At 43.4% G+C, this 26,322-nt stretch overlaps 3 protein-coding genes across 5 annotated transcripts; 2 read left to right on the top strand and 1 right to left on the bottom strand.

Annotated features, from left to right (window-relative positions):
* The first annotated feature begins 5,819 nt into the window (after nucleotides 1-5,819).
* On the top strand, nucleotides 5,820-15,442 carry kpna1 (karyopherin alpha 1 (importin alpha 5)). Of its 2 annotated transcripts, XM_034108836.1 has the most exons (14): nucleotides 5,820-5,912; nucleotides 7,102-7,235; nucleotides 7,423-7,536; nucleotides 8,514-8,613; nucleotides 8,701-8,816; nucleotides 8,955-9,086; nucleotides 11,124-11,212; nucleotides 11,303-11,402; nucleotides 11,548-11,711; nucleotides 12,278-12,356; nucleotides 12,449-12,574; nucleotides 13,073-13,200; nucleotides 13,372-13,547; nucleotides 13,712-15,442. In XM_034108836.1, the coding sequence occupies exons 2-14, from the start codon at nucleotides 7,110-7,112 to the stop codon at nucleotides 13,897-13,899; spliced, it is 1,638 nt and encodes a 545-aa protein (XP_033964727.1). In that variant the 5' UTR covers nucleotides 5,820-5,912; nucleotides 7,102-7,109; the 3' UTR covers nucleotides 13,900-15,442. The 2 variants fall into 2 exon arrangements, with proteins under 2 accessions (XP_033964727.1, XP_033964726.1); XM_034108835.1 differs by lacking the exon at nucleotides 5,820-5,912 and having other exon boundaries at nucleotides 7,080-7,235; nucleotides 8,701-8,795.
* Nucleotides 15,443-16,640: 1,198 nt separating this feature from the next.
* On the bottom strand, nucleotides 16,641-22,112 carry fam162a (family with sequence similarity 162 member A). Its single transcript, XM_034109057.2, has 5 exons — nucleotides 21,780-22,112; nucleotides 20,874-21,020; nucleotides 19,720-19,831; nucleotides 19,209-19,317; nucleotides 16,641-19,033 (listed from the first exon to the last, which is right to left on the bottom strand). The coding sequence occupies exons 1-5, from the start codon at nucleotides 21,820-21,822 to the stop codon at nucleotides 18,917-18,919; spliced, it is 528 nt and encodes a 175-aa protein (XP_033964948.1). The 5' UTR covers nucleotides 21,823-22,112; the 3' UTR covers nucleotides 16,641-18,916.
* A 99-nt stretch (nucleotides 22,113-22,211) lies between these two features.
* Nucleotides 22,212-25,309, top strand: LOC117465947 (protein MIX23). 2 transcript variants are annotated; one of them, XM_034109059.2, is made up of 6 exons: nucleotides 22,212-22,268; nucleotides 22,749-22,855; nucleotides 23,882-24,007; nucleotides 24,094-24,240; nucleotides 24,862-24,921; nucleotides 25,005-25,309. In XM_034109059.2, exons 1-6 carry the CDS (start codon nucleotides 22,262-22,264, stop codon nucleotides 25,053-25,055), a joined length of 498 nt encoding a protein of 165 aa, XP_033964950.1. In that variant the 5' UTR covers nucleotides 22,212-22,261; the 3' UTR covers nucleotides 25,056-25,309. The 2 variants fall into 2 exon arrangements, with proteins under 2 accessions (XP_033964950.1, XP_071063038.1); XM_071206937.1 differs by lacking the exon at nucleotides 22,212-22,268.
* The last annotated feature ends 1,013 nt before the right edge of the window (nucleotides 25,310-26,322 follow it).

Genomic DNA, 26,322 nt, shown 5'->3' with positions numbered 1-26,322 from the left:
TTCCCAATGCCAGACATACAAAACAACATATGACGTCCCTTGCAATATGACGCCACTTTCTGCTGGTGCCATCTTTACAGGGTGAATACCGTCTGCACAAACTGGATTTCTGGTATGTTGTTGTGGGTGCTGTTCTAAAAACATCTGTAACATAGATGGCTCGGGGCGGGGGAAAGTAATCTATGTCCTCCTGCTCTTTGCTCTCCTCACTCTCCTCCTCTGGGGTGCTACCTGGCTCAACACGATGATACAGAATGATGGCTTCCCTGATAGAGGTCCATACAAATAGGCATTGACATAACAATACCACACAGTTAATGGTCAAACTACATGTGTGCCTCCATTTTTTATCTATTTCTATATTAATTCATTCTATATATTGTCAATCAAAACTACCACAACAAGCTGACTATAAACATTTTCTTCAGGTCCCAAAAGACCACTGTTGCCCTTATAACCAAATAAGTAAATACACTAAACGAAACAAGCTGCCAGCTGACAGTAATTGTTCATGAATGTTGGTTAACTTTCAATGAGACAACGTATCAGAGTCCCATTAAGCTATATTTTAACTTGCCAGGGAAAACCTAAAAAAGCCAGTTTACTAGCTTGGGAGGCTAACGAATGTTTCTCTTATAATATTTGTCTTATTAGTGCTTCATCAAGGGGATATTAATGGGTTCCAGAACTACAGAGTATCATAACCTTAATAATAATCTTTTCCTAATTTTCTTAGCTTCTGCTTACCGCCAGTTCTCCTCGCTCTCCCCCACTCGCGCTGATCTCTCTCCCTCTCATCATCTTCCTCACCACCAATATCGGCCACGGGTTAGAAGAAGATGGACCTGCACCTGTACTAAACATGTCGGTTATTTTGACACAGCGGCAGCATCAGCACGAAGGGCCTGCTTTTTTCTTGCCCGCAATTGTTCTGCTCTCCCTTTTCGCTTGGCCTTCGCCTTCGCCATTTCTAACTCGAACTTTTTTTTTTTCTCGAAAAAAAAGGCAGTTTGGCTTCACAACGGCCGGCTCACCTCCTGGGGCGGTGATTTAATGATGCACACCGGGCAGCCCAAAGGGGGGAGGTGATTAAAGATTTGATTGGGCCGGCCCAGTGTCAATTACTAAAAACATTTAAACAGAGGGCCAATATACCCGTCTTATGGGCCGGGACTTCAGGAAGAAAAAAAAAAAATGACGTGTCGGCCCAAAAGGCACGTCGGCCCACCGGGAAAATGCCCGGTATGCCAGATGGCCAGTCCACCCCTGGCTGTAGGTAGGTGTGTGTGTGTGTGTGTGTGTGTGTGTGTGTGTGTGTGTGTGTGTGTGTGTGTGTGTGTGTGTGTGGTGTGTGTGTGTGTGTGTGTGGTGTGTGTGTGTGTGTGTGTGTGTGTGTGTGGTGTGTTGTGTGTGTGGTGGTGTGTGTGTGTGGTGTGTGTGTGTGTGTGTGTGTGGTGTGTGTTGTGTGTGTGTGTGTGGTGGGTGCGTGTTGTACAGTGCGCAGATGCGGCGGACAGACAGGTCTCAATTGGTTTGGTGTCCTCTGTACGGTGGCCCTGAAGTGCAAGACACCACAGCATTTCAGAAAACACCACAGCATTTCAGAAAACACCACAGCACCACAGCACCACAGCATTTCAGAAAACACCACAGCATTTCACATTGGACGGAAAGGGTATTCCTTAGGGAGAACACTTCTTGTTTGTGATTGGACAGAGCCCAGAGAAGCACTGCTGTGATTGGTTGTTTTTGCTGCCAGTCAAGAGAAATGTCGCTTCGTCATTGGTCAGTGACCGAAAGTCTAGAATATTCGAAGGCACCGGGCGGTTTTACTCATAGACTGTATATACTTTTTACTCTGCGTGTTTTCGCCCATTGCGCGCGCGACTTCTGACTCTGAAATTATGTATTGTCCGCGTTGTGGGAAGACATTTCAGTCACTTCAACATTTTTGCAGTTCTTGTGGACAGTCATTGGCTGCATTAAAAGAAACTAAACATGAACCGGACTTCAGTGGCCCGATTCCAGGTAAAACATCAACTCAAACTGTGTAACAATGCTCTGTAAAACCTTTAAGCCTGTCTCGTGATTCATGTTTGAACCATAGACTACGGTGGCCCTGAAGTGCAAGACACCGCAGCATTTCACAAAACACTACAGCATTTCAGACAACGCCGCAGCATTTCACATTGGACGGAAAGGGTATTCCTTTAGGGAGAACACTTCTTGTTTATGATTGGACAGAGCCAGCCAGAGAAGCACTGCTGTGATTGGTTGTTTTTGCTGCCAGTCAAGAAATGACGCTTCGTGATTGGTCAACACCCGACAGCGAAATATGTCCCAACCATGGTCCCACAACGTATGGTCCCAACACATCAGCCGTTAGCACACCACTCAGAGCTCACAGCTCCTCATATCTGTTCAGAAACTGGACAAAAGTTAACATGTACAAACCACAGACTGTCTATGTCATGGCGAATACAGTCGCTGCTTTATTTATGTCTGTATGATGTTGTTGTGTGGACGGAGCAGCTACAGGTTAGTTCAGCCTGATGGATCCGATTCAGAAAACACGCATTTTAAAAGCTTTTCGCCTGCCGTCTTGTCTGCAGACTTGTCAAAGCGTTAATTCATGGTTTTTACTAACTGCTATCAGTATGTAGTTACTTCGGCATCACTTTGAAACGTGTATTACAATTAAATCACGGTCAAATATGTTCATTTTGTTGTAGGATTTACATGGAGATACGCCCCGTCCCCTCTCGAGCGCCTCTTGTTTGAATGACAGCATTGACAGGAGCAAACACAGCTGACAGCTCAGAGGACACAGAAAATCGGCACTCGAGTCCGACTCGAGTCCGAGTCCAGGACTCGAGTACTCCATCTCGTAGTAGTAGTAGTAATTGTAGTAGTAGTAATAGTATAGTTTTTTTTAGGCTAGAGTCTAGCCTCTAGGGGCAAAACAATTACCTTCATTTTAAAATTCCTTTGCTTCTAGCACTCCTAAAAAACAGGAAAAGGGTAGCAAAATAAAGATCTGGTTAAATTTAAAAGGTCACCCAGAACATACTGTAGGCGATTTCAAGCCATTACAGTTAAATAAAAAAACCTGATCCATTACGCATACAAATAAATCCAGTAGAGACTTAAACTCACAGTGATTGTGCAGTATTGCCCTCTAGAGAAGAACAACATCTAGTTAGATTCAGTCTTGATATATATATGAACACTTAAAGGTGGGGTAGGTAAGTTTGAGAAACCGGCTCGAGATACACTTTTTGTTATATTTCATGGAGTGCTCTTAACATCCCGATAGCAATGAATATCTGAAGTGCTTTGACAAAATATCCATTACAAAATGTCATCAGTGGAAGCCGTAGCGCGTAAAAAGCACGACCAATCATCTGAGCCGGCTAAAGTAACTGGATGGCCTACCTGCCTGTCAGCCTTCCATCGGGGCACAAACTTACCCCGTGCCCTCATTGGTCATGTGCGCGTTCCTGTGTGTTGGAGGAGGGGCTCTGTGAGGAAGTGGCAGATTTTTCCGGCTGTGTATTTTCAAATTCTAGTGCATTCTAGCTGGTTTCTCCAAAATTACCTACCCCACCTTTAACAGCTATTAGATCTGGTTAAAAAAAAAAAAAGATTTGTTAAATAAAGAAATAGTTTCCAGAAGAGTCTCAGTGTGATGTGCAGTTTTAGCCACTAGGGGCAACAAAATAACCTTAATTAAAAAATAATTAAAAAATGCCTTCGCTTCTATCACCCCTAAATAACAGGAACATTTCAGGATATATATTTAAACAGTTAACATTTATTAGATCTGTTTAAACATTAACCTGTTCAGCAACATTTTCACAAAACTGTGTCTCAGGGCTTCTTAACATTTGACAACCTATTAATGTGTCATACCCACTTAACGGGAAGAAACTCAGCTAACTGACGATATGAACCATTTCTACCGAAACAAAACACAACTCTAACACCAAGCGTATGAATTAGCACTAAGCAAAAGAGTGCTAACGCACTGAACTCACGGTAGAAATATGTTATACTTCATCGAATCTGCACAAACATATCATAAACTGAGATTCCACAGATTCCAATGGTATCATCACTGTGTATGAGAGCTTCCGGTTTTGGACATGCTGGCTGCGCATCACTCTCATTCACCAATGGTAATGTTTAGATGGATTTAGGAACTTCCTCTCGATTCTATTCCGCACACCCCCGAAGCACAACACCCGGTCAGCTACAAGCATCCTGTTAAAGATCCCCAAAGCCCATGCATCCTTTGGCCGCTCCGCCTTTCAGTGTGCAGCAGCAGATAGCTGGAATGTCTTTCAAAAAACGTTGAAAATGAAAACCTTTGTCTCCCCCCGCACCTTCAATGTCACTATTATTGACACCCTGGTACACACATGTAGCTGCTTTGCCTGATGCTGATTTTAATGACTGATTGAACCACAGCAATATTGTTTTAGAGTTGTTATATGTTTAACTGCTATGCCTGTCATCTTTGCTCTATCTATGTGTTTGTGTTCTGGGTTCTGTCGTGCCCAGAGTCTTTTTTATTTGTTTCCCTCCCAAACCCCATCCCCTCAGGAAGCCTTTGCCTCCTGTCAGGTCATCATTGCAAATAAGAATTTGTTCTTAATTTATTTTCCTGGATAAATAAAGGTTCTACTACTTCTACTACTACTTGACGGAAACTATAATTTACATTTGTTTTACTATGTTCAATCTGAATTTACTTTAAAATAAAAACATCTATATTGATTATGACTTTTCTACATCAAACTCACAGGTTTACCATTGCTTTGAGAACAAAGATTATTAATGTACCCCTTTTAGAAGTGAAGATATGGTCATTTGTTCTGGGCATGTCATTTTCGAGCCTGAGACCTGAAAAACAGGTTTGGGGCTTAACTGTTAACAGCTTGTTGTTACTAAACCTGAATCCTGATCTTGTAAGCACGAATACAACTGTCTCCTGCACACAATATGTGTCATGTGTAACAAACAACTTATCCATGATGATACCATAAGAAAGGATAATAATTAATTAGAATTATGAAATATTTGTTCTGCCTGTCATGCAAGTGATCATCGGTCTTGATGGGCCACTGATGGCCCACTTGTCAGGGTTGAGTGAGGCAAGCAGGACCCAAATGCAGATGAACAGAAAAAAAAATACCTTTATTTCAAGGCTACTGGAACAAACTTCGACAAAACAGTAGCCTACTCTCACCCCGTGAACAACGTCCAAATACGACAAGGAACTCACAAAGACTAACAGAAAACACAGAACCTAAATACACCCAGGACTAATCAAACAAACGACAGGAGAAAACACACAGGGAAAAGGACCAGACAATATACCAAGAGGAAAACATGACAGGGTCATGGAGAACAGCAAAACACCCAAAACAAGACATACAAAACGTGACATAACACAATAATCGTAACATCACTGGTGGCCGCTGCCTGGCCTACTTCAAAAACAGGAACATTGTTAGAAGTTAACACGTGCACCTGCCACCTAACATGCTCCTTCATACAACTGAGGGGCTGACGCATGCATGCAGACCTCTTGAAGTAGTCCTGAAAGTCTGTGTTTAATCCCTGCAGCTGTTCATGCTGTGCGTATTTTCAATCTGTGCCATGGAATTAAGTCTGCACCCAACCATGCATGGTGGGTCTGTTAACTGTGTATTACACATGTTCAGCAAGTTGCACACGAAGAAAGGACGAATTTCGAACCATTTATAAAATCGCGTAGGTGGGACGGGGGGGGGAAATGCGGAGAGAGCGATAGTTTGACATCGCGCATGCGCAGTGTCATACCGGTGACGGCTGTACACACGGTGGCCTAGCGAATAAAAAGTGGATTATAGAGCCCAATTTGACAGGTCAGTTGATAATAATTACATGTATTGATGACTCTTCGTATGTTTTAGCCTTATAATAAGAAGCTGTTTCATTATTTCTGTCGGCAACATTTGAATAACGTTGTGCTTGTCGCTTGAGATAATGTTACATGTCAGAGCTAGTTCAGTTAGCCACTGTTAGCTAGCTATTTTTCTGCAGTGAATTCATGGAAACTCCGTTCATTCCTATGAGAGTTTCTCAGTGGCGCTTGAAGCCAAAAAAAGGAGCGGCTGGAGGAGTCGGAAAGTACCCGTATATGGGCCCATTGAGCATGCGCACTGGAGGTTTACCAAAGCCCCGTCTCCTGCTCTAGGCTCAGTCAAATAAATAGAGATTACAGGATATTTTGTCTTAAATTACTTCTCAGATCACCTTTTAGTTAAAACGTGTTTATAAAAAGACTATGAGAAAAAGTATTTTTGTGCCAAATTGACGTCACTTGAGTTGTAGTACCACTGTTGGCCACTACAGTCATTCAAAATCTGCTTCAACGGTTGGAGTGTATTGTGTTAAAAACGGCTATGACATTAGCTATCTGACAAATTGCTCCCGTGTACCTTTGCTTCAATAATTTAATATTTATTTGGGCTTTGCTAGCTTGTGAATCGATACGGGGAAGCAGCACACCCGGTCATTAGATGATTATAGGTTTTGTTGCTTATTAACCACGCAGTGTCAATAAAGCTAACCAGCTAGCTAGCTATTATCCTCAGATGTCCCGGTTTGTTGAACTGTTTTCTGAGGATGATGCCGCGTAGTTTTACATGATTTACTGATTGTTTTTGACGATTCCTATAAATGACACACGCGGAAACTGGTGGGATGTGCCATACAGAAAACTCTAATGCCCAAACACACATGATATATGCTTGCATTGTTTCAGGATTCAAAGGTTTTGTTGTTATATGCACAGAAGCTATAGTGTAGTTTTTGCAATGAAAAGCCCCAGGCTCCTTCAAAGATGCAACATAAATATATATCAAATATCAAAAACAGAATATAGATAAAATAGTGCCAAAAAACATTGCAAGTTATTTTGTTGGTGATTTTAAAAGAGGATTTGGCCATCTATCAGTTCAAGATTCATATTCAGATCAGGAAGTTTAAACAAATGTTCTCCAAATCTTACCTAAGTCTGTCTAAATGACATGTATTTCTGCATCTCTCCAGGCTACACAATGAGTCAGGGTAAGGACAATGCACGACTCAAGAGCTACAAGAACAAGTCCCTTAACACAGATGAAATGAGAAGAAGGAGGGAAGAGGAAGGCCTACAGCTTCGGAAACAGAAGAAGGATGAACAGGTGAACACAGTGGGCATATGTATTATTGTGTATGTGGAATTATCCTCCAGGTAGGTCAAACTTAAACAGACTTAATGATTGCACGGCCAGTGTTGCTCATGTCAGCGAGTACACTTGAACCCATGCTGTTCCGTGTAATATTGATGATGCAGTATACTGAACAAATATTTTCTTTGAATCTTTATAGCTCTTTAAGAGGAGGAATGTTGCCACAGTGGAGGATGACGGCCTCCCCGAGGAGGATGGGATGGCCGATAGCGGCTACCTGGAGTCCCAGGCTAACAACATGGATCCAAATACGGTAGGAAAAAAATCCTGCTATCCATGTGCATTCAGTGCCGTTGTTGTGTCAAATGATGACACCTGGCCTGCCGTAAAAAGCACCCCCCCAAAGAATATGCTTCTATTAATCCCACCCTCAAGCACTTTGGAGGGTATAGTTGTAGGACTCGTACCAATAAATGGAGCAAGTTTCATGTATGTGACACGTTTATTGTCAGAGATAGCAAGGGGTGCATATCGTGGCAACCAGGCTGTTCATAAAAAGCACCCCCAAAATAAAATAAATTCTATTAATCCCACCCTCAAGCACTTGGTGTAAAAATAAACAATACATTGTAAAGCACAAGTATACAGACAGGACGTCACAATTAAATAAAAACATATATTAAAGGTGGGGTAGGTAAGTTTGAGAAACCGGCTCGAGATACACTTGTTGTTATATTTCATTGAGTGCTCTTAACATCCCGATAGCAATGAATATCTGAAGTGCTTTGACAAAAAATCCATAAAAAGACGTCATCTGTAGAAGCCGTGGCGCTGTAAAAAGCACGACCAATCATCTGAGCCGGCTAAAGTAACTGGATGGCCTACCTGCCTGTCAGCCTTCCATCTGGGCACAAACTTATCTCGTGCCCTCATTGGTCATGTGCGCGTTCGTGTGTGTGTGAGGAGGGGCTCTGTGAGGAAGTGGTAGATTTTGTCCGGCTGTGTATTTTCAAATTCTAGCGATCTCAAGCCGGTTTCTCAAACTTACCTACCCCACCTTTAAATATAAAGTGAACTGAAAGATAAGTGAGGATTGAATGCAAAATCCAGGATTCGACGACCCAACCAAAAAGACAACATAGAATAGCGGACTACACGTTCAAATGCTCGTTCCCGTGTCAAGGGGTGCATTTCACGACGGGGGTGCATCATTTGACACAACACCGTCATTCCCAACACATATGGAGACAACATTGTGTTTCATCACATTTCCATTCCTGATCCGTACAGGGTGGAGTGATCTCTGAAGACATGACTCAGATGATCTTCTCCAGTAGTCCTGAGCAGCAGCTAATAGGCACTCAGCGCTTTAGGAAACTGCTTTCTAAAGGTAAAACTTCATCCGTTTAAATGCATTGATTTCAGGATAATGCTTTTATAATTGCTCTACTCATTTTCTGAAAATTGTCTCACACAGAACCCAACCCACCCATCGATGAAGTCATCGCTACTTCAGGCGTGGTGGAGCGCTTTGTTGAGTTCCTGAAGAGGAAAGAAAACTGTACACTTCAGGTACATTTCCACAGTCTGCAGGTGTGCACAACTTCAATCAAGCTGGGGAGATTTGGATTATGTTTGTGTTGTGCAGGGGGGGGGATAACATTCAGCAATTCAAAAATAGCCACAGTGATAAACATGTAGTAAATGTTGTATATTCTGATTATGTTTCAGTTTGAGGCTGCGTGGGTGTTGACCAACATCGCATCGGGGACATCCCATCAGACTCGGGTGGTGATCCAGGCCGGAGCTGTGCCCATCTTCATAGAGATGCTCAGCTCGGATTTCGAAGACGTACAGGAACAGGTGGGGAGGAATCCTAAGTAACTGTGTTTGTTCTTCCAGCTGGCAGTCAGGTTCAGGTTCAGGTTCAGGTTCAGGTTCAGGTTCAGGTTATTTATTTGTACCCATAGGTAGATTCTGTTTGCAGAGAAAAAGACTTCCATCCTGACACTAAAAACAACCACAAACAACAGACACATCTCTAATAAAGAACTAGTAAAAGTACAAGTATACCGTGCTCAACCAAATCTCAAAATATTTAAAAAAACATTTTAAGAAGGAAAACACTAGTACAAACAAGGACATTCAAAATTCACAATTAAATAAATAAATAAAAATAAAAAAACATTTTGATGACGCTGCCGTGTTTATTGATATATATATATATGCATGCAGCAAATATGAGTACCGTAATTTTCGGACTATAAGGCGCACCTGAATATAAGCCGCAGCAGCTAAATTGAATGATGTGTACATATATAAGCCGGACTGGACTATAAGCCGCAGGTGGTTTAATGTTTAATTACCATATGTAAGCAGTCCAGCCTTTCGGAACCCGTTGGTGATCGTGGATGTTTTGACACTCCTCCACGCCGTCAGGATCCACTCGCAACCTTGAGCGAAAGTTGCTTTTCGCATGCGACCAGTTTTGGTGAATGATTTATCGCTGCTAGTCGTCAACGCCTCCCACTGAACGAAGGGTTTGTGCATGAAAACTTCCTTTGCACAAACTGTCTCGCTCTCGTAATGTCTGTCTGTCTTGCTCTCGTTCTGTCTCTCGCACCACTCTCGGTTCCACTTTTACTTTTGCGCGCTACCTGTCTCACTCTTCTCTTAAAGGTGGGGGGCGCGGACCGGCCATAGAGCCCATAGAGTTAAAGGTGGTGGACTGTAACCTGTAAAATCCATAGATTTAGGAGGTCCCCTAGTGGCCGTTAGCTGTAAAAATCCATAGATTAGCCGCACCGTTATATAAGCCGCAGGGTCGAAAAATGGGGAGAAAGGCGCGGTTTATAGTCCGAAAATTACGGTAGTCATTTTATTAGAATTAAATAGGTTTTATTTCATGTTTTAGTCAATTTATTGAACATGTCAGAAACAAACATACAACAATAATAATAATAATAATAATAATATATATTCCTTTTTTTTCTTTTTCTCACTCATAATAATAATTATAACAAAGTACAAAAAAATAAAATAACTTCTCAAATAGTCTCCGTCATGTTCAGCGGGGGCAAGAAGAAGCTTCTACCCCTCACCGTCATCAGCGACATGTTTGTCTAATTTGTTTTTTACAAAGCAATCGGAAAGAAATTACTTTTACAATTACAAGAAAGATTTGACAGGTCCTGTTCATAACCATTCATGATTTGACTCCTAAATAACACTTTCAGTTTGGATACACTGGTGCAATATTTCAGTGCATCGTTAGTTATTCCACAGACCAACACCTTTTGATGAGAAGCAGAAGGCATTTGTTCGTACGGGTGGTTTTTTGAAAATGCAGTTTCCTCTCAACGTGTGCATGCTTTCTCTCCGTGTGAAAAGTCCCTGGATATTATGAGGTAATTGTTGATTTGCGGCTTTGAACATAATTTGAATAGTTTTATAGTCAACCAGGTCTTGTAGTTTTAGTGTTTTTAGTTTTATAATTAATGTATTTGTTGGTTCTCGTAGTTTTATGTATAACTCGTACGGCTCTTTTTTGCAGGATGAAGATAGGATGTGTATTTGTTTTATATGTGTTCCCCCAAATTTCCACACAATCATTTTCAATCTTATGCAATGTATTCTTTCTTATAAACTTATTTTGTATGAGAGTTTCATTTTCCATCTTATTCACCATTAATCCTGGCATTTATGTTGATTCCAAGTATTTTTTCTTTAAAGCACTTTTTGCTGCATTTCTTGTATGAAATAAGCAGTACATGTATGGGTTTTATTATCACTTAAACTTCTCTCATTACGTTCCTTGTCTTTAATTACTGAAGTACAATGTATGACAACATGTATTGATTGAACCCTCCTTGTTTGACTGACCTGATGTGTGTGTTGCAGGCAGTGTGGGCCTTGGGAAACATAGCAGGAGACAGCACAGAATGCAGAGACTTTGTCATAGACTGCAACATCCTGCCTTCCCTGGTGCAGTAAGTAGCAACACGATGTCTCCCTCACCTCGTTATCGCACTGGAAAGTACAGAGTGATGTTGACCCCGTGAGACACTCTCCCTCTGCAGGTTGTTGGCCAAACAGAACCGTCTCACGATGATGAGGAATGCAGTGTGGGCGCTCTCAAACCTGTGCAGAGGGAAAAACCCACCTCCGGACTTCGCTAAGGTAATTTGCCAAGATAAACACATCGCTATAGCAACAGCACACCTATCACATTGCTAAAGTATATCATGTCACACGCTGTAGGCAGTGTAAATCTGAATTGGAAAACTGAATGAACCCCCTCCCACCATGTCTCTCTTTCCCCCAGGTGTCCCCGTGTCTCAGTGTGCTGTCCTGGCTGCTGTTCGTCAATGACACAGACATCCTGGCTGATGCATGCTGGGCGCTCTCCTACCTATCCGACGGCCCCAACGACAAAATCCAGGCTGTTATTGACTCGGGAGTCTGTCGCAGGCTGGTGGAGCTACTGCTGTGAGTATTTAAACACATACTGTACACTTCCATCTCTAAAAGATAGATATTTAGTGTATGAGAAGCGCCAGGTTCTCCGTCAGTCAGTTCATCATCTCCCATGTTCTTCACGGCCACAGTGGGTGTGACAGTCCAGATGTAGGTGTGTGTGAATGCTCCCACACAGTATTTGAGTTTCACTAATGCATTAGCAGCTGTGAGAAACTGCAAAGGTCAGGAGAGGACGCACTGTAATACCATAATATGTTTGCCTCATGGCTGAAGTTAAGTTTCTCCAGCTCTCCCCAGGTTGGCAAAAAAATGCATCAGATTGATGCTTTAAAATATGGAATATTCAAAATGTTCTTCCGGTGGAGCATGCCCCCGGACCCCCCTAGAGGGATAATATCCTTCTCACCTTTTTCACCCCTGACCCGTTTTCATGCCTGGTAGTACTTTAACGTAAAAAAGACAGCACAGATTAGGGTTCAGCATGTATTACTACCATCATGTGGGAAAACAGGTCGTAAAGAAGATAGTTTTGAATGTCTGAATCTGATCCAAATTACAACCCTGCTTTGTTCCAGGCACTCTGACTATAAGGTGGTATCTCCCGCACTGAGAGCTGTTGGGAACATAGTCACAGGAGATGATCTGCAGACACAGGTAATAGCACATCAAGTCATTCTCCTCCTGTTGAAGGTTATTCAATATTTCCAGATACAAGTGTTTTAACTTGGTGTGTAATTCACGACTAGGTGATTTTGAACTGTTTGGCGCTGCAGTCCCTCCTGCACCTCCTGAGCAGCCCCAAGGAGTCCATCAAGAAGGAGGCCTGCTGGACCATCTCCAACATCACCGCAGGGAACCGAGCACAAATACAGGTGTGTGTGTGTGTGTGTGTACTAGCTTTACTACACTTGTGGGGACCTAAATCTGTTTACATAGTCACGTGTGGGGACTCGCCTCTCTTATGGGGACAAATTGGAGGTCCCCATGAGGGGGATCATTAATTTTAGGGTGAAGACTTGGTTAGGATAAGTCTCTAGTGTGTGTGTGTGTGTGTGTGTGTGTGTGTGTGTGTGTGTGTGTGTGTGTGTGTGTGTGTGTGTGTGTGTGTGTGTGTGTGTGTGTGTGTGTGTGTGTGTGTGTGTGTGTGTGTGTGTGTGTGTGTGTGTGTGTGTGTGTGTGTGTGTGTGTGTGTAGCCTTGGAAGTATTTTTAAAAGTTGCAGTCTTAAGATCTTTCACCTGACGCCTCAAAGTGCGTTGCCTTGGAGAAGATAAAATAAGCCTTCTGAATTCCTTCTGCGTGGCGTCTGACGGCAAGTTGATGTTAAAAAGTCGAGCATTTCCTCCTCTAACAAAGTTCCCCTCTCATTAGATGGTGATGGATGCCGGTCTGCTGCCTCCTCTCATCACCATCCTGCAGGTCGCAGAGTTTCGCACAAGGAAGGAGGCAGCCTGGGCCATCACCAACGCCACCTCAGGGGGCTCTGCAGAGCAGATTAGGCAAGGAAACACTTTAATAACATCAGTTCAGTAGTTAGCCTGTATATTGACTGTAGTTTAGTTTTATCTTTTGATGCAATATTTGTCATTTACTGCATTATGCTTTGTGTTCATCGTGGAGCAAAAGAGCTCTGAATAAAAGTGTAACTTTGTGTGCACTGCCCCCTGCAGGCACATCGTGGATCTCGGCTGTATAAAACCTCTGTGTGACCTGCTCACGCTCATGGACTCCAAAATAGTTCAGGTGGCTCTCAACGGCCTGGAGAACATCCTGCGACTGGGAGAGCTGGAGGCCAAGAGGGGGGGGGGCATCAACCCCTACTGTGCCCTCATCGAAGAGGCCTACGGTAAGTCTACATACAAGTACAATTAATGCAATCAAAGTGACGTCACTAGCACATTCAAAGAGGTTCCATGTATAGGGATGTAAACCTGAGACGCTGGAAACCAGAGGTAAGACAAACCTGAAGACTGAATAGCTTGCAGTAAATGTATCCTTCCATCTTCGCAGGCCTGGACAAGTTGGAGTTCCTGCAGGGCCACGAGAACCAGGAGATCTACCAGAAGGCCTTCGACCTGATCGAGCGCTACTTCAACACCGAGGACGAGGACCCGGCTCTGGCCCCGGCCGTGGACCTGCAGCAGCAGCAGTTCCTCTTCCAGCAGTGCGAGGCCCCCATGGAAGGCTTCCAGCTATAATGCTAAACAGCCTTTCCTCCCCACGTGCTCCACCTCCATCCTCATCTCTCTCTCTCTCTCTCTGCCCACTGCCACGATCAAGGGGTTTGGATGACCCCTCCCCTCCTGGTCCAATCATAACCATGATTATGTGACGCTGCAGGAGCGTGTGCGAGTGCGTCTGACGTGGGGGGAGTTCTGCAGTCCCGTCAGCCAGTTTGTGAAGGTTTCACTCATTCTCACGTCACCCTGAACCCTCACCTTCCTGCTCAGCTGATTGTCCTCGTAACACCCCGCCCCCTCTCCCGTCGTACTGTTAGGATTCCCTCAGCCCCCCCCCCAAATGAAAAGCACTCTTCCTGACCCGGTGGGAGTTCGTAGGACTGCACTGCTTGTCTGATCGAAGCATTAATGACTCACAAGACAGACAAACATGGACGTGATTTTTTTTTTTTGTACCCCGCCTTCCTCACATGGAGAAGAACGATGTAACCTAAACACTGGACGAGACGTTGACCACATGTGGTCTTTGGACTGAGCTGCCCACAGTACAACCCACGGACTCAACTGCCCTCTCCCAAAGGCACTAACACCCCCATAAAGCAGCTGTTGTCCCTCGCCTCCTCTGGATAAGCCACCACAGGGAATTAGGAACGTCGCTGAGGGGCGGAGTTTGGCTGCTTGCGTTCCCTCTTGGAACCCAATCCATGCATTCTTTTGATCCAGTAGTGGGTCTTTCCACTTCGTGTGACGTCCCTGTGGATTCACGGGAATTAGAGTCTTCCCTCGCACTGAGACATTCAGACAGACTTGGACAAAACAGACTATTTAACCCCGGGATCTGTCGAGCAGCAGCAGAGCAGCGGGATCTTTTATTTTTTATTATCTTACCATAATTGCATTTCATTTGCAGCACTTTAGTTCTGGACTGACGCCTGCTCTTCGAGAACATACCGTCGTTTTATTGCGTTAACTATTTCATTGGTTGACGGCGCGGCTCTTCCCTCCTCAGGCGTAAAGGAGTCCGGATGCTCGGTCCCCTTCTGGTTTCACAAGGATTACAATGTACTTTGCGGACTGTTCCCACGGGAAGGACTCGTGGACTGAAAACTCATAGCACACTAGTTACAATCAGTAGATCATGCTGCCTCGGCGAAGCGAGAAGAACTGAATTGTAACAAAGTCCATGTTGGGAAATGGGCTGTTTAGCTGTGCGCCCTAAATGTCTCTCCAACACATGTTCAGGTAGTATGTTCCAGCTTGATCATGCCAAATCATCAACGCCAGCTATTGGGTCTCAAATTAGTCTTTCAAAGAAAAAGCTATTTGTTTAAGTTGGGTTTAGCATCCGTCATGATCCACACGAACTCTTCCAGATGATTGATGAAAAACACACTGGACCTTCAAAGCTGAATGTTTCTTTACCAAGTCCTCCCAACATTGCTTACTTTTATCAAATCTCTGCAGGAGATGACCAGCTCTGTGTTCATTACTGTTTGTTGTATTGAGTTTGTGCGACTGTCCCCGTTATGCCATTTGCATAAAAGCTGTTTCATGAACCTCAGTGTTGGTGCATCCGTTTTATTGGAGTCTGTGTGCAGGGCGAGTCTTTCCATCGGCGACAGCTTGGTCCAAAAAAGGTGAAAGATAACTTGGTTTCGAGTTGAAGTCTACATATAATAATAATACTTTTCTACAACTCGACAGGATGAGGGAGGGGAAACAAACGAGGACTGGCAGTCGAGAGGAAGTTCATTGAGAGGGGGCTTATGGGTAGACAGAGTTGAAGAGATGGGTTTTGAGGCAGGACTGAAAGACTGTGAGGGACTCAGGCCGTTTCTCAATGTCGAGTAAACCTGCTGCAGAGCCACTATTTCAAGTATACCACGTCATCGAGGGACGCCGAATGCTGGGCATTTAAACGGTCTTTTGGCGCCGCTCGATGACGTAGTATGCTTGAAATAGTGTCTCTGCAGCAGGTTTACTCGACATTGAGAAACGGCCACGGAGATCTTGGGGGAGGGAATTCCAGAGCCTTGGATCTGCTCCAGATGTTGGAGTGCTTTGTAGGTGAGGACCAGAATGCTGTAGTTGATGGGAGACAGGAAGCCAGTGAAGGACTGGGGTGATGTGATGCCATGATAACATCACACATGAAAGTGATATGCAATCAAACAGGAATCCTCAAGAAGAAATACTTTAATGTTTTTGTCGTGCTCACTTTATACTAACACAGATGCTGCATCAAGTCATGAACAACCCACATGATCCAGAACAGAACGGACCCCCGTGCAGAGGCCTGATCCACCTCTTGACGTTCTCTTTCAGAAAAACAGAACACTATTTTAAACCTCAACTGTCATCACAAGTCCGGCCGTTGCCTTTGAGGCTAATTTCAAACCTAAGGCAGTTATTTTGGAGAGATTTCGAGGTATATTGAAAGCTGTTTAGAGTATAGGTGAGGTCCTGATAATTTATTCCGGTAAATTACTCTGACCTACTAATTGACCTGACCGAAGTTACTGAGTCTATGTAAGTTTACTGCTTGGCTCAGATCCACCAAACGTCAGCAAGATCTCACCTCTAGTAACTCCCCGAAGAACCAGGTTCAATTAACTGCTGTTTCTATTCAGACAACTCTTTTAATCTGTTTAAGCGATCCCGAAGGACTTTGGTATCAGTGAATGGGGTGTGTTCCTACCTAAACATGTGTGTGGCAGGGTGCAGTCTTACCTTTGAAGCAGGAGAGGAGAGCACAGATGTTCCCCTTTATTGTCCCAATCCAAAAGGTGAGATCAGTTTATTTGAAGAAAAAGTAGGTCCAAACCAATACAGAGTCTTTACCTTTTAACACATTATAATCATACAAAACATATCAACATGGGGTTATATTTTTTATCTAAAACCTTAATTCATATTCATTCAAAAGCCCAAATCATGTATTCTGGTAGTTCTAGCAACATCTTCCAGCAAAAGCCCAAATCATGTATTCTGGTAGTTCTAATAACATCTTCCAGCAAACCAAATCATGTATTCTGGTCGTTCTAGCAACGTCTTCCAGCAGAAAACCCAAATCATGTATTCTGGTCGTTCTAGCAAAGTCTTCCAGCAGAAAACCCAAATCATGTATTCTGGTCGTTCTAGCAACGTCTTCCAGCAGAAAACCCAAATCATGTATTCTGGTCGTTCTAGCAACGTCTTCCAGCAGAAAACCCAAATCATGTATTCTGGTCGTTCTAGCAACGTCTTCCAGCAGAAAACCCAAATCATGTATTCTGGTCGTTCTAGCAACGTCTTCCAGCAAAAGTCTAATCATGTATTCTGGTCGTTCTAATAACATCTTCCAGCAGACCACTTACCGAGAGCCGTCTAACCCAGCTCTGAAGGACAGAGCTTACCAGGGGTTTCCCCCTCTCTCCCCCTCAAATCATTCCACTCAGCAAACAAAGAAATTCACTCAGCATTTCAACCAAGACATTCACTCAGCTTTCAATGAAGAAAATCAAGAGATATTTACCAAGTTTGAGAGAACCTTACCGAGAGCTATTAACCCAGCTCTGAAGGACAGAGCTTACCGGGAGAGAGTATACCAGGGGTTTCCCCCTCTCTCCCCCGAAAATCCAAAAAAGCCAGTCGTTATATGCTCAAAAAAACCGGATAGAAAACCCACAAACACCTCCTCTATACCCAACCAACATATTCTATTGGCTCTGGCATAAGACACACCTTCCCACGTTTGTGTAAAACAAAACATGACTAGACATATTCTCTGACTATGACACTCGGTCTGCCTATTTCCATCTACGCAACATCAACCGCCTCCGCCCGTCCCTTAACCCTAAGACCACCGCCATTCTTGTTCACACCCTGGTCACTTCCCGCATCGACTACTGCAACTCCCTTCTCTTTGGTCTCCCTCTCAAATCCATCCACAGACTTCAACTGGTTCAGAACTCTGCCGCCCGCATCGTCCCCAGAACCCCCTCCATTAACCACATCACTCCCGTTCTTCAGCAGCTTCACTGGCTCCCCGTCAAATCCCGTATCGTTTTTAAGATTCTGCTCCTCGCCTTTAAGGCCATCCATAACCTCACTCCTCTGTACCTCTCCGACCTCCTGCACATCAACACACCCATCCGCACACTCAGGTCTTCTGCTTCCCTCAGCCTCACTGCACCCCCCTTCCATTTAACCACCATGGGGTCTAGAGCCTTCAGCCGCTCTGCACCCCGCCTCTGGAACTCCCTCCCACCTGACATCCGCAACACTGACACTCCCCATTTTCAAATCACGCCTCAAAACATATCTCTTCACACTCGCATATCCACCCTGATCGTTATCCATCACACATCCTCTGTTTTATTTATTTGATTTGTTATATACTGCATTATCTTGTTTGTTTCTTATGCTGGTGTTAGGTATTGTGTATCTTGTTTTTACGTGTTTGTACGGCGACCTTGAGAGCCTTGAAAGGCGCCTATATAAAATAAATGAATTATTATTATTATTAACCACCTTTTTGAGGCCTCAATGTGTTTCTCCTTAAGTCCGGAGCCCCCCTCCCTGCTGTGAGAGGAGAGGGAAGAAACTGCCTACTCCCTTATCAGTGACACCCATAAATCATTATAAGTCTTACACTCAATTTAACAACTTGGTTTATACTGTAAATATAGAAAAGCATATAATATGAAGCATTTTCATTGTGGGTTATACAAGAATATAATTGATTATAACTAACTTACGTTTTAAGTATTCAACCTGTTATGGAGATCTCAACAAAGCTCACTAGAAGCATTAGATAAAACGTTATTGGTGCGTCTCACACGGATTTCACAACGCCACAGTATGTGTTAGTCGTTTCAAAAACATGAAGATAAAACTTCACAAAGGCTTAAAAGAAGTTAAGAATCACAAAAAACAACTGCTGTGATTTCTGTTGGCTGCTATCTAGGAAGGGAGTGGAGAGCTCTGAGTGGTGCTGAATGCAGGGATAAGGACACTGGGCCCAATATGAGGGCTTGAAGGGACATGTGATCTTTTACTGAGCCTTCTCAGACAGGGCGACAGCAGCTTCCTTCTCTCTCTGCAATTCCTCCCTCCATCTTGCTTTCTTCTCCATGTTTTGGGATGTCAGAGACTCGTGCCTGCCTGCAGCCTGAGAAAAAGGAGGAATAGGATCTGTTAAAAATGTCTAATGTTCACGTCTGTTGTCCGGTCCAAAGGTACTGAACTACAGGTGTAAAAGCACAACGAGATTATCCTCCTTTTTAAAACAGAAACTGGAGAAAAGCAAAGCATGAATCACAAAGCGGTCGTCCATCGTCACTCACCCGTTTGCCCAGGATCACCGTGACCACACACGCCACGATCGTGGCCGCTATCATCATGTAGCAGACTTTCACTCTCGCTTTGTTCCTGGCAACATCCAGCATCTCAAACCTGAGGCACGGGCAGGCGGACAAACAACAGGTATCAAACACAACACATCCACGCGCAGGTTTGTTTACATACCCTGCATGTTCCTTTGCAATACCATCAACAATAACCTGCTAATCATGCTTTCCAGCAGCGTCAATATGACACCACATCTGTTTATTGTGAGGGTGGGGGGTCTGCAGTTTGTGTACGTGACAATCAGGACTTCTATCGCAGCAGCAGATCTGATGTTATCATGACTTAAGAGTCACAGTCATTACCTCCAGCTGAAAGCAGACGCCTTGTTTAAAGGGCTTTCATCTCGGGAACATCAGCCAGCCTGTTCTTGTGATGCATGTTCACTGAATTACAGAGAGCCAATCAGTGCGCTGGGAGGTCTGGTGTAAACAGGAAGGAGCTACTCACGACACGGTCTCTGGTATCTGGTCTTCTGTCTTAAAGCGTCCCGACCAGAGAAGAAACTTCTTGTCCATATTCGACGGTTTGTAGCCTGGGACCTTGAACAAGGCACGAGCAACTGGGAGGAAAACGCACGTTAGAAAATGAAACACAAGCAGGCAGAATCACCATTTTACAGTTCACTTTCACAAGCCCTAGGGCAGGGGTGGCCGACCCGCGGCTTTTTGCCTAGTTTCATGCGGCTCTTCAGTTCATATCGAATTGTATATGTGTGAGTTTGGGGGAGAGACACTGACTCCTGACTAGTGTTGCACGGTGTACCGATACTTGAAAGGTACCGCGATACCCTGCCGTTACAAACGTTACGATTCCTCCGTTTCATTAGTATCGGTACTTTAAGAATGACGGGGGAAAAGTACTCCGGTGAGAAAGCGCTGTTTTAATAAGAGCCGTGTGTGTTCAGCGCTCTGCTTCCACTCCCTGCACTGCAGGCAGGGAGTCCCGCCCCTCTCAAGCACGCTCAAGTGCCTCCCCTCTCTCGTGCACGCGCTAGCTGCCAGAGCATGTGAGAAAACGAGAAGCATGGCTGCCAGTGGGAGTGCAACTGCCGCTGCGCCTCGGCTTGTGGACAAAAAACACGCCAGAAGCGAAATGTGGAAGTATTTCAGCGATATCTCTGACAGTGAGGGCAAGCCTACGGACACCACGAGGCCCGTCTGTGAGACATGTATTCATTTTATTAATTAATTTATTGTTCTCATTGTTTAAAAGTTTGTGTTATGGTTCTGGTGTGAAATAAAGCACAATAATTACATTTAAGACAGTTTACCTTTCTTTAAGAAAAGTTTCGAAAAAGAATCGGAATCGCAATTCTTGACTTGGTATCGAAACCAAAACGTTGGTATCGTGACAACACTACTCCTGACAGTTAAACCTGATATTTAGTAGGTCTGTTAAGTACTGAATGCTGATCATTCTGACGTAATTTGGCCGGTCAAAGTTGTTTGGGCTCGGATAAAATCCTCTGGGGTGTGTTACTGAATCAACAATCACTGGGGGGAATTTTAACTCTCTTTCCACAAACATATTTACATGTTATTTGTATTATAGTGGGTGGTAACAGAATAGTATATCTATCTGCTTATGATCCTAAATTGTACCTGGTGCTGGGGCTGCTGGTGCTGGGGCTGGTGCTGGTGCTGCTGGGGCTGGTGCTGGGGCTGCTGGAGGCTCTGCTTTGACCACCTCTGGTTTGCTGCACATCCCTCTGCGGCTCCATGTTTCAGTGACCTGTCTGCACCTCTGACCTGTTCACAATATATACAGAAACATTAGGAAAACTTAAAGGAATTCTTTCGTATAATTTAGTATGTCAAATGTCAGACAACAAGGGAGAAAGCCCAACTGAATTTACTAAACTGGCAAAAATCAATGATATTCAGTTTACTCTTTCACAAGAAAAAAAACCCCATAACATCCGAGAGGCTGTAACTACGGAGCCCTGGAGGGTTCATAGAGAGAAATAAATAAAACGTGGCCACGTTTTATTTATTTTTCTCTCAATGAACCCTCCAGGGCTTCGTATCGTATGTAACTGCAGAATATGTGTATTTTCTTTGGTAAAATGCTTAAACAATAGCTGATGGCTTGGTTTAATCACACCAAAAATAACATGCAAACAACACATTCTACAAACATAGCAAATTAGTTCTCGCGAGATATCCAATAAGAAATAGAATAAAGCAGAGATGCCAGTGTGTTGCGCACTTTCTTAATTCAATTCAAAACCTTTATTTATCCAGGTAAAATCGATCTCTTTTTCGAGGGAGACCTGCAGATAATAAGACGGGGGTGTGTCAGGGGGACAAATCATAGAAGAAGTATCGTATAATTATATCAAAAACAACACAGTTTACCAAGTAATTTAGTGAGGCGTGTTCATAGCAACTATCAATACAAACACCTTTAAAGCCACCATTTACTGGAATTAGTGGGAGAAGAGGCACACTTTACAGCCAGGTAAACACATGAAAAACAACACGTAAATGAAGGTTAAAGATACGAACCAATGAGGTTGCCAAGAGAGAGGCGAGTTCTGACGAAATTCATCTTGTGTTTTGTTCGTAAAACAAGTAAAGTAGGAGCAGTGTGTCTCTGAAGCCATTAGAGAGCAGTCCTCCGTCAGCTGCTGAAAGTCACTCCCCGCTACCACCAGAAGGACCCATCACATAAAATGAGCGGCTATGCTGTTTGCCTGATCTAAAAAAAAAAACAGATCTTTAATTAAAACATGTCCCCCAATGGAATATTGATTAACTTTAGTGGGTTGAATTATATCTCAAAGGTAGGGTAGGTAAGAATGGAGAAACCAGCTCGAGTGCGCTAGAATTTGAAAGTACACATCCGAAAAAAATCTGCCCTTTCCTTCAGACTTCCTCACAGAGCCCCTCCTCCAACTCACACGAACGCTGACAGGCAGGTAGGCCATCCAATCATCTGATCTGGCAGATGATTGGACTAGCTTTTTACAGCGCTACGACTTCCACAGATGAAATGTTTGTATATATTTATTGTCAAAGCGTTTAATGTATTCATTGCTATCGGGATGTTAAAAGCATTCCATGGAATATAACAAAAAAGTGTTTCTGAAGTGAATTACCTACCCCACCTTGTATAGGGTTATTGTTTAATTATGTGAAGGCATCATAATATATGAGTGAGTTTAGGTCAAAGTAGGGGGAATCGATGGGGGAAATGTGGTCACAAGTTATATAACTGTTTCAGACAAACAGACAGACAGACTTATATATCTACTTTATTCATCCAATGTTTAGTTATCCAACATTTCTTTAAAAAAAACTACAAAAAAACATTAAAAGCTCTTAGAAAATACACATTTCCCTCGCTTAAAATTGCTTTTAAATATACAAAAAAATGTTTCCATTACAATTGAAGTATTATTGTTATTGTGTATTATTCTGTTGATAACTAATTTAAATAATATTTATCTAATTTGATTTGATTTTTTTATTCAGGCACTGCTTTGAACAGTCCTCACGCGCTGTGTGTGTTCAGGACCCTGCAGTCCAACATGGCTGCGCCCGCTAGAACTTTAAACTGTGAGGACTTCTCAATGTTTCAGGTAAATAAACACAGCATTAATACTTACGAGTTAACTTAACAAGACACGGGAACGATGTACATCATACCCGCGTTTGATTATAATTATGCGTAGTGTTCAGAGAGAGCACGAGGAACACTGTTTGCTCCGGGAAGAGTTCAAGGAGCCACAGTTGATCACTGAAAACAAACAGCATGTGGTTTAAAATCTCTGTCACGGGTTTAGATAACTTACCCAACCCAAATGTCCTTAACCCGTCATTTGTGGCGCCTCAAACATCCATCTCAACTGGCCTGCGTGTTGGGCTCTTAAGCTGCAACATGTTTGGGTGCAGGCTGAGCACAGGGTTGAAACACTGTTGTTTAACTTCTCTGTAGGGTTCACCGAGATCCATATCTTTCAGTGTTTCTGTGTGAATCCTGTTTGAGGTGTGCGTTATATTAACCTGAACATGTTTGGGTTTTTGACCGATACGTTTAATGGCATCCATTTGGATTGTGTGCACCTTGGATGGACATTTTCTCTTGTTTATTTACATAATCATTAGCTGCAGCTTTTAATAGAACTATTAACCAATTGCGAAACAGTCATCAGTTCCTATTCTGATATTTAATCTGAAGTACACTGCACAAAAATACGCTTGGACGACTATTCGCCAGATTGTGTATGTAGTTTAGTTAGTTTGTAGGAATCAGACTATGCTCTGATAACTAAAACCACAGCAAACCATTGTTGTGACCTTGAATTCCTTGCCTTGAAGGTCATTTGTTGACTCTGTCTCCTCCCCCGCTGTGTGTTTCTCAAAACACTCCAGACCCTAGGGGGTTTTAAATCCTCACTGAAGACTCACTTCTTCTCCCTGGCCTTCTCGTCAGAGCGGAGCACGACTGGCGACATTTCCCTGCGTTTTGTTTTTTATATTTGCTGTTGTAACTTATTGTCTTCTGTTTGCTATTGTAGTGTTTTTATTGCGTGTACAGCACTTTGGCTCGACCGAAAATCGTTTTTAAATGTGCTCGATAAATAAAACATGATTTGATTTCTCAGGAGGTGCTGAGGGTGATGCGAAACATAGACGACCGCATCGTGCACTCCCTGAACACCACCGTGCCCACAGTGTCCTTCTCAGGCAAAGTGGACGCTTCAGAAACATGCAAACAGCTCTATGAAACTGTGAGTGGTAGCCATGACTACAACCAAACCTCGTAGCTTTTTCACATCACACTGATGATCAACTATTTATATCATGTGTTCCACAGATGATGGAGGCCCATCTGACCAGAGATAAAGCTATCAAATCCTGTATCGCCCAAACATCTGAGGTGATGGGACAACTGCGAGAAGAGAGAGCGAAAGACAGCGACAACCTGGTGCTCCTCAGACAGCTCAGGAAGGAGCAGACCAAAGTGAGTCCTGTTCCTGACGCTAGAGGGCTCCAAACACCAGCAGCTGGGAGAGACATCTGCAGCAGGAGGAGTCTCCCTCAGTGGCGCTTCACCCAAATCACCAAAAACGAACATTTTCTCAATTTATTTGTATATTTAATTTACTATAATCTACGGAAACATGTCCCAGTTGGTCAGGGTAATCTTCTAAAGTCACTGTGGACAGATTTAGGGACTATTTCTTCAGAAGAAAGGAGTTAAAAGGAAAACGGGATATTACTACCTTCCGTAACAAACTTCTGGATACAGTTTTAATAGATGTGTGTGTGGACTCGTTATGTAAACTAATTTGTAGGCAAAAAAATGTAATATATAATTGATAAAAGTTGATCATCGTACTTTGTGTGAAACTAATACATTTTAATCAGGAGAGACTTTGTTTTGAGGGTACTATTATCATATGTATTGCTTTGCCATATATACAACAGTTTGAAATGAGAAGAGAGCAGATTTAAACAGCAGCGCTATGATTGGCTAAGAGAGTGAACGCTGATCTAATCACTGATTGGACGAGAGAGAGACTTGTGAATGAATCTGCGCTGACCTTCATTTAGTAACGTCCTTTTCCTCCCTTGTCTCCAGTTAAAGCTGATGCAATCAGAGCTGAACGTTGAAGAGGTTGTCAATGACAGAAGTCTGAAGGTAAGCTCACAATAATCAGAACATCCCATAATCACACTCCACTGCGGTGTCCTTATCTGACGTTCCTGACTCCCTGTGTTCAGGTTTTCAGTGAGAGGTGCAGAATCCACTACACGCCTCCGAAGGTGAAGTGAAGCTCCGCCCGATGCTTTACTCGAGGTTCAAGTCCAGACTGGAGCTGAGAGTGTGTGTCCTGCTGTGGAGCGCGTGCACACACACACACACACACACACACACACACACACACACCCCTCTGACCTCCAACACACCTATATTCCATGTGATCCATGTGTGCATTACTACAGCTGTAACACAGTCATGCCTGTGCTTCTCCAAAGGGAGCAATTGTAAAAAAAAAGATGTTTTTTTAAAAAGACAATGAAATGTTTTCAAGTGCCATGTGTCGTCTGTGATTTCAATCATTTGGGGGAACTGAGATAGAGCTTTATGGATCCATGTAGGGGAAATCCAACCCAGTCTCATAAAAAAACGTGTAATAACTAAGTTGGTCCACAACGTAGGACGTAGTATTTCTACAAAAACGCCTCTGAAATTGTAAGATCCCTACGTTTTTTTTCACCATTCATTCCAATGGCTGGCGTCTATGTCACGTGATCTTCACATTTCTCCCTGCAGAAAAAAAAAACATGGCCGAACTTCGTTTATTCTCGGTGGAAAATGCCTATTTTAAGGTTAGTTTGGCGATTAAAATGCCTTTTGATGTCATTTGATGCGAGAAATATGAGTTGTTATTTCAGATTATGTGTGCAGTGGATGTACATGATCTTTAGTTTGCTAGTTATTACCAGTGATGTACCTGAACGCGTTCAATGAACGATCGTTCATGAACGATCGTTCATGAACGCGTTCATATTTTGGGCGAACGTGAACTGAACGTACTGTATTTCCGCTAGATGAACGTAATTAAGAACGCGTTCATTCTCAGCGCTGTATAACGGCGTTCAAAAGTGCGTTCATTCTCAGCACTGTATTATAACGGCGTTCAAAAGTGTGCCAGATTTCATATGCCTTTCAGCCGAAAACCCAGTTAAAACTAGGCTTCAAAATAATGCGGAAAACCACCCAATCTGGCAACAGCAAGCTGCCTGTGACGCGTACGCGCCTGTCACCCCTGGCTGTCGCACTAAAATATAAATATACTAAATATATCAGACTCCTCACAACAAACAATGCGGAACCGCGGAACCGGCGAGCATTGAATGAATGAATGAATTAGTATGGACGAAGCCGAGAGCAGCTGCAGCAGCACTCGCTCAGAGTGAGACTCTACGGCAGGGGTGGGGAACCTCCGGCCTCCGGTCGTATACGGCCCGCGAGACAATTTGGTACGGCCCTCGAGGTAATTTATAAACACACGCAAAAAATAAAAAAATGAAAGAA

The sequence above is a fragment of the Pseudochaenichthys georgianus genome, chromosome 20, assembly GCF_902827115.2.
Source record: "Pseudochaenichthys georgianus chromosome 20, fPseGeo1.2, whole genome shotgun sequence".
Taxonomy (NCBI): Eukaryota; Metazoa; Chordata; class Actinopteri; order Perciformes; family Channichthyidae; genus Pseudochaenichthys; species Pseudochaenichthys georgianus.
Note: the sequence above shows the minus strand (reverse complement) of the source record. Positions and strands in the feature narration are given on the sequence as shown.